Raw genomic sequence first — 17,629 nt, 5'->3', positions numbered from 1 at the left:
AAAAATTGTTTGCTAAGTTATAATAATACATGTTGCAATTTTTCAAGTTAATGAAAAAATAACTCAATACACTAATAAGAATAGTTAAATTCTGTTATCATTATTCATCAAGCATCATTGTTATTGAACAGAAAACGTATCACATATATATGTATGTAGATAAATAGGATTTTGTTAGAAGTTAGATCGAATTGATTGAGAAGAGGTGGATTCTCCATTCCGATCACCAATATCATCATATTACATTGAAACGCATGTATTTGGTTTATTTTCCCTGATAAAATATGAGGAATTGTAAATACACAAACAGGTCAAACATCTACAATACTTTCTTCCATAAGAAGTGAGTTAGAAATAGTGAACCACATAAGTTATATATTTTTTATCTGAAACAGAATTTCATAATAAAACAACCTAACGAGATCCTACTATAGTGTAGCACTCATAATGTACATTGTAGAACCAATTAAATGTATACGCACAACAACACACTGTCATTATCTGTCATATCCAGATGTTTCATATTCGGAAGAATACTTAAGGCATTTTACTTAGTGAATAATATTGTCGTGATTCGATCTCTGTTTAGATGTTTATACATGAGGGAAACGTCCTGAGAAATTTAGATTTCTTGTGTTTATGTTTTAGAACGATCTATGAAAAGCATGATAGATTCCTATGCAAAACGTTTTAACATTAGTTATAAAAAATATCGAATCTTATCTTGGTTTTATCAGTTCGCTTAACTGAGCATGATATAACTGCAAGATTAGCTAGCTGAGTAGACGACAAACTGAACCAACCTCTCATATTCAACCTTGTATAAGAATTTCACATTTAAATCTTTACTCAAACATATTAGATCATAACAAAACTTCAAAAAGAGATTAATTTAATGATGAACAAGTCCATTATTAACAACTAATACGTATACAAACAACTTACACTGGTTTCTCACGTTTCACAGTGATCGATCCTCGACTAATATTACTCTGTAGTCAGAAAGAAAAACAAAATATAAATATGCACAGATTAGGCTGACTGAATTCACCATGATGTCCAATGATATATTACAAAACTAACTCCAAATTCGAATACAGATTCACACTTATCCTGAATAGGAAAGTGACATTTTCAATTAAAATAACTATATAGATACTTGAATGAGTTAATAAAAGTATCAAAGTGACACAATAAAAACTTTATATTAGTTTAATCAGTAGTGTCATACGCACCATAGATGCAAACTAGTTTGAAAATAGAAATCTTGATGTAAACAGTAGTTTTTAATAATGACATTTTAATAACTACTTAGTGATAAACACTGTGGCAAAACCTACTAACTGATATAATCAAGTGTCAACTTTGCATCAAAATGTTATTTATCTATTCCCTTGAATAAAAATTACGAAAGCGTCAGCTTCATTTCTTTTGTATATAAGTAAATTTACCTGTTCCCCCGTTAAAGTTATCGACGAGAATTGCATCAGAATATTTGTTTCTATGTAAGAAGTTAGGTTTTTCTCCGAAATTCAGTTTACGGAAGAGTAGGAAAAGTCTGGAAAAATTAATCAGCCTTTATTTTGTCCGTTCAATTTCTGACAAACCCATCCAGCCAAACAGTGTATAACAGATTTCATTCAGACGCTACGCATACGAGAAACAGTTGACCAACTGTCGGATAATCGAAGCGTCAATAGTGTGCAGGTTAACCACATAGACTTTATGAGGTCAGGTAAATATCATGTCTCGATTTCTTCAGAAAAACTGCACACACTAACTTTATCAAAACCAAGAGGTTTCGCCTATGAAATAAGTTGGTTTTTTTTAACTAGATCAAGCATACCTACATACTTTCTGACTGAGTTCTCAAAGTTTCTTGCTAATACGAAAATAGAATCTTAAGTCGACTAAGTTAAAAGTTGAGATGCAAGAGAGGAAATGTAGCGTAAGAAATGTACAATCAGTAAAACTGAAGACATTCAACAGCTGAAAATGTAATCAGTTAGAAGTTATGCAGGTCTTTAAAATATTTAAACTTACAATCGTAGTGCATAGTTCTTCAAATTTTTCTTCAAAAGGATATTTCCCTGAAAAATCAATATAACGACTTTCACCAATCATGAAACCCAACCAAGAGTCTGGAACAAATCCTCGCTCAACACGCAGAAAAATAGGCGGTTTTTTTAGTTTTCGAGTATATTCCGCTTCTATGAAGTGAAGTGTAGAATAAAACAAAAAAGAGAAAAAAGTTGATAGTCTAAGCCTGGTTGACTCTGTTTAGAACAGTTTTAATAACAAAACAATGGTTTTATAAAAGAAAATGACAAAATCTACAATTAATTTAAAGCCAAAAATACAAAATTTATACGCATGTATTTAATCAGTTAAAAGGTTTTAGATAAATAACCCATTTGTATATAAATTATATTTACAGGTGGTACTCTCTTGGTTATAATAATAAGTCATCTTTAATGTGACTAGGAAATTCAAAGATTGAATTTATCGAACTTTTAATATCCTCTAGGAAAAATACCGATTGCAATGGCAAATCAGTTGATATATTCGTAAATCTGAGATTGCTCAGACATGCCCTCAACCACTGCCTGCCACGAAGTACAATGTCGGATGGAGTAGGAATCGGTAGATGTGGCATTAGTCCGTGCAATCATTGGCCGTTGGTTTGAACCGTAGTGGTTGATGTATAATATTTAGTTGGGGTCCGCGCGACAACGGCGACCAGTGGTTGAATAATCTAGGTAACATGGATCAAAACCGGTCCCAAAAGCATCGAAACATTCCTCTAGACCATGACTCCCAGTATTCCTTCATATATAGCTTTCCATTGTATTCTTCAGGCGTATTTCTAATGGTTATCTTGGATATTGCAACTATTTTGATCCCTTTGCTATTCGTCATAATAATTTCATCTGCTTGTGCTGATGTGGTATGACATATATATTCATAGAGTGCTTTCATCATGAGCTACAAAACCGTTTGTTCGTTAAAATTGGCATGTAACTAGTTTTATTATTTTTAGACCAAAAATTTAAAACATAATGAACTGACGATAAATGTATACCACCGCTTACGTAGTATACTAATAAAGTCATATGTTATAAAAATGATCTTTAATAAGTTCTAAACCTTACAATGTTCGTTTACATTAGAAATTGAACAATGATGAAAAATGTTTACAAATAGCAACAAGTACATACTATTGCAATTTATCACAAAAGTATAAATATTATGACCTAGTTCAGGCAAACTCCAGTTTTTGTACCGTGTCAAATATCGATGTAAAAGTGATATATGACTAAATAATTCATACATATAGTGCAATGTATATATGACAAAAGAACTTAAATGGTAAAAATGTTTAATACTATAAAAATATGTAAATCGGTGTCCGAACATTAAGCATAACTGGTTAGCATCAAAAAACCGATCTTATTCAGACAGCCATTAGAAAAAAACACTGGACAGCTGTTTCGTCTTCATATGAAGCTCCTCAGTAGTATGCACCCTCTCCGGGGATCGAACCCTAGATATTCAGGCCTGATGGAGAGGGATTAACCTCTAAACCACTAAATAGGCATCCAGTGGGTTACAGGTTTAACTTTAACCAATTTAGGATGTCATGCGAACCATCTTTTAATGCAATTAGCGAGAAGCTGCCTCACATTCTATGTGGCTTAAATTCACAGGTCACTGATTCATAAGTTGGTTTGATCAACAACCTATACTTTTAAGCTTAGAACCACATAGTTTAAATTAATTCAATACTATATTCACAGTTAGGCAATGTGGGAAATAAAGTAAAAAGTGCGAAAAAAGTCATTTTCTTCCTTTTTTTATCAACATAATAATGCAAATTATTCATCACCGAATTAAATTTTATATACTCAGCTATAAACCATGCTGTTTATATAAAAACTACTACTACTACTGATACTACCAAGTGGTTAAAGCTTAAATAGATATGGAAGGTTTTAAATGTATGGCCTAAAGTTGAAAAGTTGAATTTCAACCGACTAAGCAGTCATTTTACTACAGTTTACAAATTTTCGGTGAAGTTCGGTTGTCTGAGCTGGATGGGTTGATCGTGGATCTTTCATTGTTCTTCTGAATAACATCATCAGCACAAACCTCATGTAGAAGTCACTCCACAGCTTGTCCTGTTGACCTCGATCTAGATTGGTTACTGTTGACTTTTAACCTGTCACTATCTGCCTCTATACTTTGATTGTATCTCCCTTTGATCTAACTTCTGGTCTCATATTTGTCCATAAATTTTCTGATTGATTGATAGATTGTTTGTGTTTGTTGATTGCTGATTGACCTGAGTGCCAAGCTTCTAAAAATTCTCTGATGGTATTAATACTTTCTCTATCCAGGATTTCAACATATTTCCAGTCGAATGAGTGTCCAAATGCAAAAATACAATCAAGGACATGTCATGAAATTTGACCGATAATTGATTTTAATGCAGGCAAAGATGAAAGAGGAATCCACTTTGTCCAAAACAGCGTTTTCTGCAACTGGAACAGTTTATTTTACAGATGACGTTTGATTATTTTTTGTCATTTCGTCCTTTGGTTTGCATAGGTTTAGTTGAAGTGATTATGCTGGTTTATGTGAAACACCGATTCCGAACAGCTTCAATAATCTCTTGATAATTTCTTATTTGTCTTTTATATATAGTAGGATGGACAGTTTGTTGATTTCTATAAATGACTTTGTTTCTACTGTTGAGTTGGATTGATATTTCTTGATGAAATTTCAATAAACACTTCAATAATATTATTTCTATGTAGAATTTAATCAGTTTCGTACTTACCTGCTTTAGTGTTTTCACTATCTTGGTATGATTTAGAAAAAAGTATTAATACAATTGCAGCATTTTGTACAGCGCTTGCCATAGCATCTAATATCTTAACATCTTGGACCATGTGCTCTTTGTCAATCCAAATCTGAGAAAATAAAAGGAGTTTTTGATAGCTATACATATATATGGCGCATAACAGTGAAAGGTAAAACATCACCTATTACTTTTTGCAACTGAAAATATTTTGAACTATACAACAAAAATGTTCAATCCGATTTAGAACTACAGTAAATTCAAAGGCAAAATGTTACATATTTCAATAATTAAGGACTTTGAAACTTCTTTTCGTATTGGTGATCATCATTTAAATATTGGAATGGGACAATAAGTGTTCATACAAATATTGAAAACAAATTTGAAATAAATCTTGACAAAAAGTAGTTGAGAGTTTCAGCTCGCTGAAATCCCTTAGATAATAAATAGAATATGAAAATGCGGTCAATAAATTTAACATATAATAAGTAATTGGATTAAATGTCAACCCTTGACCATTATTTTATAGGCCTTAACTCTTTTGGACTTTATATAAACTATAATTATTGATAAATACTCTTCGAAAGAGATGGTATGTAACTGATAACATCACACACACGTTTTAGGCGTAAATAATTTAAGTTGGACAATTTGACAGTAAGATATGAATGTATACAGTGTGAAATCTCAGACAATATTGCAGCTGCTTAAGCTTACACATATCGCCCTAATACGGTGAAAATAGGTTCGATAGCATGATGACCAAAAGAATAAAGTTACTGCAATCAAAAGGAAAACGAAAATTAATGAAGGATAATAAGAATAAACAATGGTTTATTAACACCGACCATATCACAGATGATAGAACTATTCAATTAAGTGGTCAACATGTCTAGACATTATACTCTATTATTAAAGTAACTTTCGATATAGACTGATCCTGAAGTAGTAATATGAGTTTCAAAGTGTGAAATAACCTCAAGTTAAAAATGTAAATCACGAATTTGTCTGATAAATATCGCATCATATACCCGCTTCAAATCGTAGGATATTATGAGCTCTCCAATAGTCTAAGCTTTAAAGAAGTTGACGTTAGCTTACGGCAGATTGTAAAGAGATGAGATTTAAATAATGTCAATAATATTCTTTTGAAAAGTGACTTATGAGTGAAATCTTTATTTTTCAATAATGAGTTATCAAAACAGAATTCGCCAACAAGCCATTTTCAAGACGCTTACAATCATAGCTGTTTGAGAGAATAACAATACATAAAAAGCTTTATTTATTTGCTGATAGCCTTTCTTACCACAGAATTACTAATAAATAAGATGATATTACCGTTTTCCAAACTGCTATTTAAAACCTACATATGATAAGTCATATCGTTGATACTGTACGGTTTGTGTATATAGAATTTTCCCTCTTGAATAGCTCTACTTGTTTTCAGTAATAATATTGAGTGTAAAGCTTGACTCCAATATTCGTAGTTAAAATAGATTAAATATACTATTATTACGAATGATACCCCTGAATCATGATGCTTTTAAAAGAAGCATAACATACATAATTTAAATTTCCTATTAAATATGAAAATAACTAAAATATATTTCTCTTTTTAGCTAATTTCATTGGCATTTTCCTTCAAATTTTCGAAACCCGATTAAGATAATCCTGTAACCATAGCATTATCTGATTAAGTTTTAAGATAACTACTAATATATGTAATAAATAGAATATTATGACACAAATTGTTTGAAAGTATTACATCAATTTAAATTACAATCAGGTAAAACATTTCTGCATGACTAAAGCTTATGAATTTGAAGATGGGATTTATCGAATCTCATCTCATTGCACAATATCATTTCTTTCTTTAAATCATTTCATTCTAGTTTTTGACTAGCTTTAAGTATATGTTTGGAGGATAGAAGCGAATTATTGTATAAAATTTAGTTAGAAAATGTTTAAAAATTTGAAATTACAAAATAAAATTGATATACCTTGATATCTTCCTCCACAAGCCTTTCTTTAATCTTAATCGCTATCTCCTGATCATCATGACTGTAGCTAATCATAATATGACCATTCAATTGAGGTTTTTCTTTTATTACTTCACTACATTCTATGAAATAATACCCATAAAAATAATAATAATAATAATTTAATTACATATGATTATAAAATCGGATTTAGATAGGATTCCGGCATCAAAATCTCGAATCTAATCAACACTTATGATAGTTGATTTAGTTTGACAAAATTATGTAATATGCCTACTGGCAACTAACCTCAAAAGGAGATTGCCATAATCCTGGTGACAAACAGTGGTCAATGGAGTCGGGTGTGGAGCAGCTACTGACAGGTGACAATGGATGATAGTCTTGCAATATCTTGAAATGACTAAAGTTAGAAATACAAACCAGTGAATAACAACTCAGTAGTTTAAAGGTTAGGCACTAGCTGTAAGAACTAGACGTGCTAGGTTCGATCCCTGGCGGGTTCGTGGATACGCACCGCTCAGTCCCATACTAGTTGTTTAAACAATTTGAAATACTATAAAACTTGCCAGTATAAATACAGCTAACGTTAAGGTCATGTAGTTCACTATCACTATCAAAAATGTTTAATTAATCAAAAGTTTGGTCGATAAAGTGGAATAGTGCGACAGCAGATCGAATAGGGATAACTCTCTTCTCCTTTCCAGATCCACTTAATGCAGGGGGTTAGTTACATCTTAATAAGAGGGTTAATAATAAAAACCAAACGACAACAATGATTAGGTGGAAAGCTGCTGTACATAGATTTACTTACAATATCGTTAAAACTAGTGTAATTAAGAGCGTACTAAAATATCAATAAGTTATTAAGTTTATACCTTTAAAAAGGTAAACACTAAAGGAATAGAGTGTACACCATAGATGAAATTATAATTCAAAACTAAAATATAAACTTCGAAATACTAAATATCCAAAACTATTTTCAGGGATTTAGCCAGAACTGAATCATAATGTAATAACGACAACTTTAAACTAAGTGCGGACTTCATTTACAAAAGCCAGACTGAAATTCTGTGGTCCAGTTTCAAAGCAAATTTTTGCAATGTAATTGGAAACCCAAAGAGTATATAAACTGTATCAACAGCACGAATAACGTACAGTAGCGAAGTATCTCTACCAATGAAAAAAGGGAATATTCTTTCGAAATAATCGAGTTCTATCGACCAAGCTTTAATGTGGCTAATAGTTTGAGTTACTCGACATGTGATGTACTGCATTGAAATATTATCTATTTGGAGATGGTAGATAGGATAGCCTTGATCTAGGCTTCGAGCGATTTGACATAATTTTATTCGCAAGAGAACTAGTACTACCAGGCAGATTAGATCCCGCATCATCCAACTTCACAGCATGAGACTTTTTCATAGGCTAACCTATTTTACTGTGCAATGAAATATTCAATTTCCATGATTTCCGATAGCTTTCATTTAGCATTGTGTAAAGCTCACCTTAAGCCCTTTTGGATTAAGCGCTAGGTTGGTTTCTTATCCAGTGTATATGACAATCACAAAAAACACTGTTCTGTATGATATTATGTAAAAATAGAATTAAGAACAGTACTAAATTGACGTTGTTACATACCTACGTCATCAGTTTCATTTTCAGACGATGGATATTGAGGTATATATTCATCATCACTATAGCTTTCAGTGAACGTTTTAACTTCATCTTCTATTCCAATCGCATTGTTGCAAAATTCCATCGCAAGTAACTTTATCTCCATGATAGCATCGTCGTTTGAAAGTTTCGAGGATAAAATGCGTGTAGTCAATGATATTTCATCTGTACCATGAGATAAAGATTTCGGCAATAACTTCAGGCGTCCCACAATATCACGCTGGGCAAACTTATTTCTATTCTCACCATCCAAAGCCAAAATACGTAGCACTGAAGTTTATATTAAGAAGAAGAATGCTTATCATCCATTTGTGAAAGATTTCAATGAGACACAAAATAGGTGTAACTAAAATAATAAACATTTATATTGCTGTCAAACAACTAGCATGCTGGTAAATGTTGGTATTAAGGTATTTTAATTAAGAAATTTTTCACGTTGTGCTAGAAAAACATGTCAGTACAAACTTGAAACGAATGAATTTTTAATTTCTTCCATATAAAACAGTAGGTTCTAACGATATTGACTAAATCATATTTGGGACGTTTACGTGGTTTATTGGTCATTACATACATTAGTTGATTCTTTTTGTCTGACGAGCAGTTATTTTTTAAATACCTGAGATGTGCAGTCAATCAGAAGTAGCAGAAAGTCAATCGACGGCGATCAGAAGTGACCCAAAGATCAAGTGCATTTCAATAGGGACAATTTCCTAAGGATACAGTGGTATATATATAAGTGTTTGTGTATTTCATTCGGTAGCCCAATGCACTTTTTCGCTCACTCTTGTGTTCTTGTTCAAGTAGTCAGTTGAGAGGTTGGCGCGTAGTATACCGCGTATCAGTATCAGCTTTTGGACTAGCGAGAAATCTGTTCTTTTGAAAATAATATTGTTTTGTCAGAATGTAACAGTTTAGTTTGAGTTTTATACCTTACCAGTAATGGGATGCGATGTTCTAGCCGTTCTAAGGCTAGTCAATCACACTGGTTTTTCTGGAAATGGTTCCTGTTTCTTAAAACTCATAGAACCACATCATGGATGTGATTTTGTGAAGAAAACGTTACCCCTCGGTATTGGCGCACGGGTGTCATATCACGGGCAAGTATATTCTACATTCATACCAGTTATACATATAAATATACTTACCTTGTGAGCAAATATACACTACATGAACACTGGTGACACACAATTGTTTACTCATCCATTCCATAACATATATATAGGTATATTCGCTCGTCTGGGTGGGTAGATGGTGACCTATACCTTTGAACGGATTTGCTACAGCTGACTGTCACTGACGCATAACATGAATATCACTGATATAAAGGCTTTCACCTATGCAATTTACGATACACAAAAACATAAACACTCTTTCAGGGAGGGTTGATAATCACCTCGCCCTAGTATTTACTACCATATTTTCTTATTATGTCTTCGGCCTGAAGGATTAGGCTGCTGATTTTATTAAATACAAGGCAGACATTTTTCAGTTTATGTTCCTTGTGCCAACCCACGCGCATACCCTCTGCACACATATATAAACCACACAAGCCGAAACTCATGCAATTCATATACAAAAGCATACACGCTTGGCACCTCAGTCAGTCAGCTACAACGTAGGACCAGGCACATATATGCATCAGTCCAAGTTGCCATACCTCATTAACACAACAAGATGGACACCGGATCCATAAAAGTAGTTAATTCAGAGGTGGTAATATATAAAAGAAAGATTGCAATAAGGATATAGTACAGGAAGAAAGAATTAGCTCGTAGAAAGAAAGATATAAAGTGATTTTAATCTCTTAGTTTAAGGGGAGATAGAGAGTGCATACACCGACGCCATTGTGGTCGATTCTGAGCCGTGTCACCAAGAGTCTCCAACCATTGGTTACGAAAGTCACGCGGACCCCAACCAGGTAATCTGCATCTACCAACATGGCTCAGACTAGAAGTTAGTGACTTCAAGCACTGATGCCACGTTTTGGTTTGGCCGCCCTTAACTTTCTTCCAACCATCCCGAACGCTGGTTAGCATTGCACGTCGTGGTAATCGGTGTTCGGGCACCTCACGGGAACCCAGTCAATTCGGTTTGCAGCAAAGTGGTAGACTAGTTCGATGTCCGCCGAACGCTTAAGTTAGCTAGCAAGGTTGCCCCTGCTACCCAGAAGCGCCGCAGGGAGGCCTTAGGTTGAATTTTTCTGCCAATTATAGAGTGCTTTTTTTATTTATCTGGAATACAAATAGGTTCATAAATACTACACACCGGCATTCCCACTAAACATTGAACAGTTTTGAAAAAAGAAAGTCAGGTAAGCAACCTCATCATTTAGTTTTAGTTCACGTTTAAGAACTCACATAAGACTAATTTTCCGACGCCTAAAATGGATCCCAATGTCTATAATATACAGTTTCACAAGTGTATAGAAAGACTAATAGGGATTTACCGGTAAGTAGTATCATCTACAATAGTATTTGGTAAACGGTTATACTAATTTAAATGTTCAATTTAAGCGTTTCTCATCGTTATGCTGTTTTATGCGTACCCGTCATTTTAAGCTTTTGCAACAAATACAAAAAATTTGTTTTGCTTAAAAACTGTGTCAAATAGGTGAAGCACTAAAGACTCGCTAGTTAAACTCATACAGTCATTTTGAGATGTTTGTTGAAAATCTAGAACATAAGATTATCAAAACTCAATGAATTTTGATGGCCTTTTTTGAATCAATAAGTTTTCATAAATTCATCTCGAACAATTTAAAAAACGTTTACTGAACATAAACTAACAGAAAATCTACTCATTAACTGAGATCTTTCGTCAATCATTACTGAAGTAGGATCTGATATAAGTATCATACTTAGGATTTTACACTCTATATTCACACAATAAGGTGAAATCAGTAAAATTAAAATCAGACGAATTAAAATAATAATATCAATGGTAGTAGAAAACTAAGCATAGAAAACACACTTCAAGAGGAACGGATGAAATCGAAGACGGGAATGTGTTGAGTAGTAATAAGTTGAAGACGTAAATGAAGAGATTAGGTGAATACATTTGGACCGATATGACTTATATTGAGGAACGGTAACAAAGCAAATATAAGAAAAAATAGAGCTAAGCAACAAAAAATAGTTCTGTAGACTTGTCAAGATCGGTTGAAAGGTAGCCCTAGATAAAACTGTCACAGACAAAGACCAATTTTCAGTCGAACCTCATATTAGGTGACCATAATAATCGATGAAAAATTCCATGAAACAACCAACAGGTCCTGAACTGCTCTCCAGTTACCTACTAACTACTAACAGTATTAATGGGAGACAGACACTTGGTTCCCAGCTGTTAGTGATATTTAGGCTTTAAATAAACAAGAAGCAATTGAGCCACTGTCTTATATGAGTTTACTTTAGACAGCTTGAGGTATGATGGTTTAGTGTTGTTCACTAAAATTTCCGACATATTCACAATATTTTGAGGGCTACATCTGACTCCAACTGACCGGCAGGCACTGATGAGAATAGACATTTCTTGTAATAGGTATATGGTGCCGAGTCTGTCAAGCTTTATACGAATCTTGGCTTTATGATATTCTAAATTTAACTAAAGATTAAGGATAACAAACCTGTGAAACACCGACAAATTTTAAATCCAAATTCAAAGTCATTAATCAACTATTTATTCGTACCAAAGACCTTTGAAATTTGAATATTTGAATAATAAAACTTTCTGAATGTCATTGTACATATTCAGTAGATAAAACAAGTGATATTGAAGTCTATTTATGTAAAGAAAATTATTGGTCATTCAATAAAGTTCCTGTTGGTTACTAGTTATGATTAAACTGTAGAAAAGTTGGAGACTCGTCTGGTAAATAAAGAACACTCCAGTACTATATATCTATCCAAACTGTATATTTTGCTGGCTTAACTTTATGTCTCCAGGAATACTCACCTGTTTTTTTTATGTCACTCCAACTAATGTAAAGATGGGCCCGTTTTCCACAAACATATCACTGTTTTACGTTATACCTTATGTTTTTGGTAAATATAAAATAAATAATTCAGACTGCAGAAACTATTTGTTTGAAAAAAAGCATACCTTTATTAAACTGAAAGGCACTAAACAAATCATCACTTTCAATTCCTTCATCTATAAAATAATCAAAGCAGTTTAAGAATAACTCAATGGATTCTTCCTTTAGATGAAGTTGACTGATATCAGTGTAGGTAAACGTTAAAAAAATGGTTATGGCCAACTGGAAAATAAATATTAACTGGAAATAATTCCTCAAACCTTAATTTTTGGATCACGACAAGTACAACGCGATAAAATATCACGTAGACCATAATCTTTAAGCCTTTGTGTAATAAACTCATTTTCATAAATTAATGCAGTATTCAATCCAGAGATAATGTGATCCATTAATGATCGTACAAGCTACTAAATTATATTTTAAAACAAAGCGTTCCAAACCTCGGACATTTTCATGGTGTTGGTAGCATTTAATATACGCCGTACTTCTGTCAAATATATATCAGATTTGATCAGTTTCCGTGTAAAGCTTATGCTGACGGTCATATAATTTGACAAAAATTGTTGGAAGTCGATAAGTTTGAGGACCCATTTATCAACGGGAAGTGGATTTAATGTTAAAAAACTCAAAGGAATAGCCATTCTTCCCAATTCTCGATAAATTGACACAAGATTTACGAAAACCGAGGTTTTTGACAGTATATCTACGGCAACTTTTGTACGAAATTTTGTCAGATGAATTGACCTATCACCAAGGTTTTGACTAGGAAGAAATGACCGTAACAACTCATCAAATTCTTCTGCATCACATTTTTTAGAGTTGGACAGCATTATCAGCTCGTTAATGTTCCTTGATGTTTCCGTAATTAGTTCATCGAAATCATCTGCACTCATTTTGGTTAACTGTTTAAATTTAAATAGTTGGAAAGAAACAACTTTACTGAAGTTTAGAGAAAATTAAAATACTAAGTTAGTATTACTCATCAGATGGATTCCAAAAATAAGATAATCTGGTTTTATCACCACAAAATGATCCATTAGATAGTCGGTTTTCACCCCTGAATTCATTGTGTACCGAATGAGAACACTAGTGGGGACAACCTAATGTATTCACATACATTACAGAATATCTTTGTAAAATCTGAGATCCATACAGTAAATACATCATTTGCAAAATATCCATCAATCGTCTCAGACTTTATTGTTCCTTCGGTTTTATATCAATCACTCTCTGTTCTCGTTTTCTTCTCTTCGATTTTCTCAACCTTCTACCGCCAGGCATTCCACTTTTGATTGGTGATACATACTACTTAAATCTGTCTACTTAAGTAGCACACACCACAGTTGTACTCCTGAATGGGTCAAGTTTGTTAAGGAGAAATATATGCATGAAAAATATAAAAAATGGGAAGATGTTAACAAAAGAAACAAAGAATCTGTTCAAATGGAATACAGAGTTCTAAAGACTGAGTATACAATATTTTCAGTCAACCAATCATGAGTGTTGAACATGAGAATAGCATGAACAACTCTAAGTCACCACATGTCGCATCAAAAGTTGATTTTTTTTATAGACGTCCCGACGTTTCGTCAAATGTGAACCCGCCAGAACCGGTTGGACTCCCAAAGAAAGTGGGAAAGTTGACGTATTCAGCCATTCCACTCCCTGTGGTCAGACTAGGTATTGATACAGTCAGTCAATTATATGTAAAGTACAACCTCACACAAACGTACACTAGTCCAAGTTTTCACACCACACGATTACAACACGATGAAATTATCCTGAAAAATGCAATATTAATAGAAGTGGTAATAGTATCAATAGGGATAGAGAGAGTTATATGTAGGAAGAAGAGAAACAAAGAAGAGAAAGGGGATTTTGAGATTCATGAACTAAAGGAAAATAAAGAATGAATGCATCTGCGTCGTTGAGGCAAACCTGTCTTAGGCAATAAGTTACATTTAGAAGGATAGAGACGCGTCTTAAACATATTTGCATTGCTCCACAACGGGATAAGAATGCTCTGTATATTGTCCAGTTCTCGTGATAAAAGGGCAATCTCGAGAAATTAGATGAATGAAGTGTTATCTTTAAACTGCCTTCAAATTTTCGAGGGTCAACAAGTATGCGCGCTACCCTTTATCATCTTTATTAATGGCTGGATATCCCATGTCGATCTCTAATTCACGTTGTTAGTAAGAAGCAGGCAACTAAACAGTAGCTATATTTCGGCTGAATCGTTTCCTAAAATGTTCTACTCTGAGACTTACCCTTTTGACCTAAAAAGGAAATCGAGATTCCAACATTCTAAAGAAGTTTCATCGAAATTCGGCTAATTAACCCATTCCTCTATTCAATTTAAATAATTAATCTGTTCTATTTATCACGACTCCCTTTTCCATTAACCTCGCTTTTGTTATCTGCTATCGCTCACAATCCTGTGGTAAACGTTTGATTAGTCTGAACTTAAGACTTTATAAATTTACCGACGTTTTTATAATCTTTTAGTTCAGGTCGCTAAAAGACTCTACAAACGGTTTTACAATAGATCAAAAGCCCAACCAAATTACTTTAGAGTAAACATCTACGTGGTCAGCTAAGTGCCTAGCTAGTTATATCCTGAACATACTCTTGGAAATGAACTCGGGTCAGTCATTATGTTGAACTTCCCTGCGTTCAGTAAGGCGATGAGGAGAGTTTTCATGCACCAGTGTCCGAGTATTTCCTGCAGAAGGAATGGAAGTCTATCGAATCTCACTAATTATGGTTGATAGTAATATCTGTCGGTATCTATTGCTATAATGTCTTGGCTCAGCCTGTAAATTTTAATAAGTTTATTAAGTTCGAATGCCTTGCGATTCTGTCCAATGAAAACGTTATGATATACTCCGACTCTGCTGTGATTGATACCCCTTGGCTTCTTACATCTACTTCGACTTAATTTTGTTGTATTACTAGATTATTTAGACAAATTGAGAGACAAAAGGTCATGCAAAGTTAGGTGAAGAAGAATATGTTTCAGATGGGGTCAACGGATCAACCATGTACGACACAAGTTTAGGGTGAAGTGAAGCGAAGTTGAGTAAAAATTAATAGCTGACTTCGCTTACACATATAGTTCAAATAAACAACGAATAATATAAACAAACACACGTGAATAAAAATCATGAATTATGTGTGAATGCGTACGATGTAACTGACGGAGTTGCGATTCCATATGCAGTGATCACATATTTTTTCACTCTGTATTGGTATACACAACGGCTTATATCAATCTATCATGTCGTTTAATAGGATTGTAGATTTGAATAAACGTTGGTCACATTCAAAGTGTTTCCAGTTTATACAACCCTGCTCACTTGGGCATTGAAAGCACTCATCTCTCACTTAATCAGCGGAGATGTGGACGGAAAGAACGAATAAGCGACGCCATATATCTATGTTTTTAAAGTTCCTACTATACCACTTGAAATGACAGTGTAAAAGCGACTGTCAGCAAGCATCTAGTCAGGGTGTGACTGTCGCAATTTCAAAACTGTCCATTTTGAAAGCATTGTCAGAAAACACTAACGGGTTTATGAGTATGCAGAGAGTGAATCTTGTTGATCTTTTAGAAAAATCTAATTGAGATCAACTGAATATTCAGACTTTCATCCGGTAAGTGGGTTTTAGATATCCACATAATGTTAATGGCGTGAAACACTGTGACACAAAATCCGGGTATGAAAAGTCTTAACACGCAGTTCGAATTGCATTTTTGGGAAACTGAGGATAGGACTTTGAAAAACTGAATTGCTAATACCGGTTGTGTGTGAAAGAGTGAACTGGATCATTGTTATTTTAAATCTCATGACAGCAGCTGAAAACACGAGTAGTGTAGTACACGGGTCTTACAAAATTTGGTATGCCATTGGTTAGAACCCTAACACAGATTTATGTACAACGACGATTTTAAATTGATCCAAAAGAACACCTAGAGCGACAACTGAGGAAAACATTCATAAGTAATCACATGAGGACTCTTAAAATTTAGAACAACTGGATCCAAGTGTTAGATAATAAAGATATGCGACTGATAACTGATTAGTGAGCATCCCAATATTTCTACTAAATCTATTTCAGCACGTTAAATCACCAATATGTTTACATATATAGAAAAATATTGGTGTTAGCAAGAGGTTCAAACCTTTATGGAGATCCCCGACAGTTTGATACCAGAGGCAAAATGTTGAAGGGACTAAATTCAGGATTTACAATACTCATCTATAATAGGAATTTTATTAATTATCTGTTTACTTAAGTTTATCCATTGTTCACTTGTCTACCAATTGGTTTTAATTAATTTCAAATAAAATTCCACTGATTAATTCGTAAGCTTCAATTGCGTACTTTGAACAAGCTTAAGTAACGAGAGTGTACAGCAATTAAAATGTGGATGAATATATGCACCGTGTATCTGTATCAACATATATTTATGTTAGTAAAGAAGATTCACAGATTCCTTATGTTTAAATAAAATTACCCACACTTCAAGTCAAGAGTTAAAAACTGATCAAAAGATGTTTCAGACGGTTGTTTGCAAGATATATATCACACTCTGCTTTTAAAAGCTACAATTATACCAACCTCCTGATAAATTTGAATTGTTTTTCCGCCAAACCTCAGCGCGATATAAGACCTTCAGTATCATAAAGGTTAAAGACTCTAACATACAGTGTTTTTGTAAGGGGTTTGTGCAAATCAATCAGTTGCATAACCCGATTGTTGATTTCTCGCACAGCTCTGCGCCCTGGGTGCTGTCTAATGTGGGTAGTCTAACCGCTTTGTTGGACAGGTTCTTGTAATTTTACATTTACATAGTTTTTTCATGAACAGCAAGAAATAAAGCTACCATCCATCAATTATATATTCATCCAGTCAAAAATTATAAAATTAGCAAACAATACGGTCAGTTAGCATGACTACCACCAAAGTAATAACATCAAGTGACGCGAAAAGAAAACAGCTGTCAGGATCCCCGTCATCCACAGATAATATAATCTAAAAATTGTAAACGATATA

The 17,629-nt window shown here is 33.6% G+C and overlaps 1 protein-coding gene across 1 annotated transcript; it reads right to left on the bottom strand.

Annotated features, from left to right (window-relative positions):
• Positions 1–94: 94 nt before the first annotated feature.
• MS3_00006628 (uncharacterized protein) lies at positions 95–17,228 on the bottom strand. The gene is made up of 10 exons (XM_051214797.1): positions 17,195–17,228; positions 13,009–13,470; positions 12,829–12,972; positions 12,634–12,790; positions 8,500–8,805; positions 6,862–6,983; positions 4,841–4,973; positions 2,044–2,210; positions 946–992; positions 95–274 (listed from the first exon to the last, which is right to left on the bottom strand). The coding sequence occupies exons 2-10, from the start codon at positions 13,459–13,461 to the stop codon at positions 241–243; spliced, it is 1,563 nt and encodes a 520-aa protein (XP_051067984.1). The 5' UTR covers positions 13,462–13,470; positions 17,195–17,228; the 3' UTR covers positions 95–240.
• Between the last annotated feature and the right edge of the window lie 401 nt (positions 17,229–17,629).

Source organism: Schistosoma haematobium, chromosome 2, assembly GCF_000699445.3.
Source record: "Schistosoma haematobium chromosome 2, whole genome shotgun sequence".
In the NCBI taxonomy this organism is placed as follows: Eukaryota; Metazoa; Platyhelminthes; class Trematoda; order Strigeidida; family Schistosomatidae; genus Schistosoma; species Schistosoma haematobium.
The sequence above is the reverse complement of the archived record's forward strand: the minus strand, read 5'-3'. Positions and strand labels throughout refer to the sequence as shown.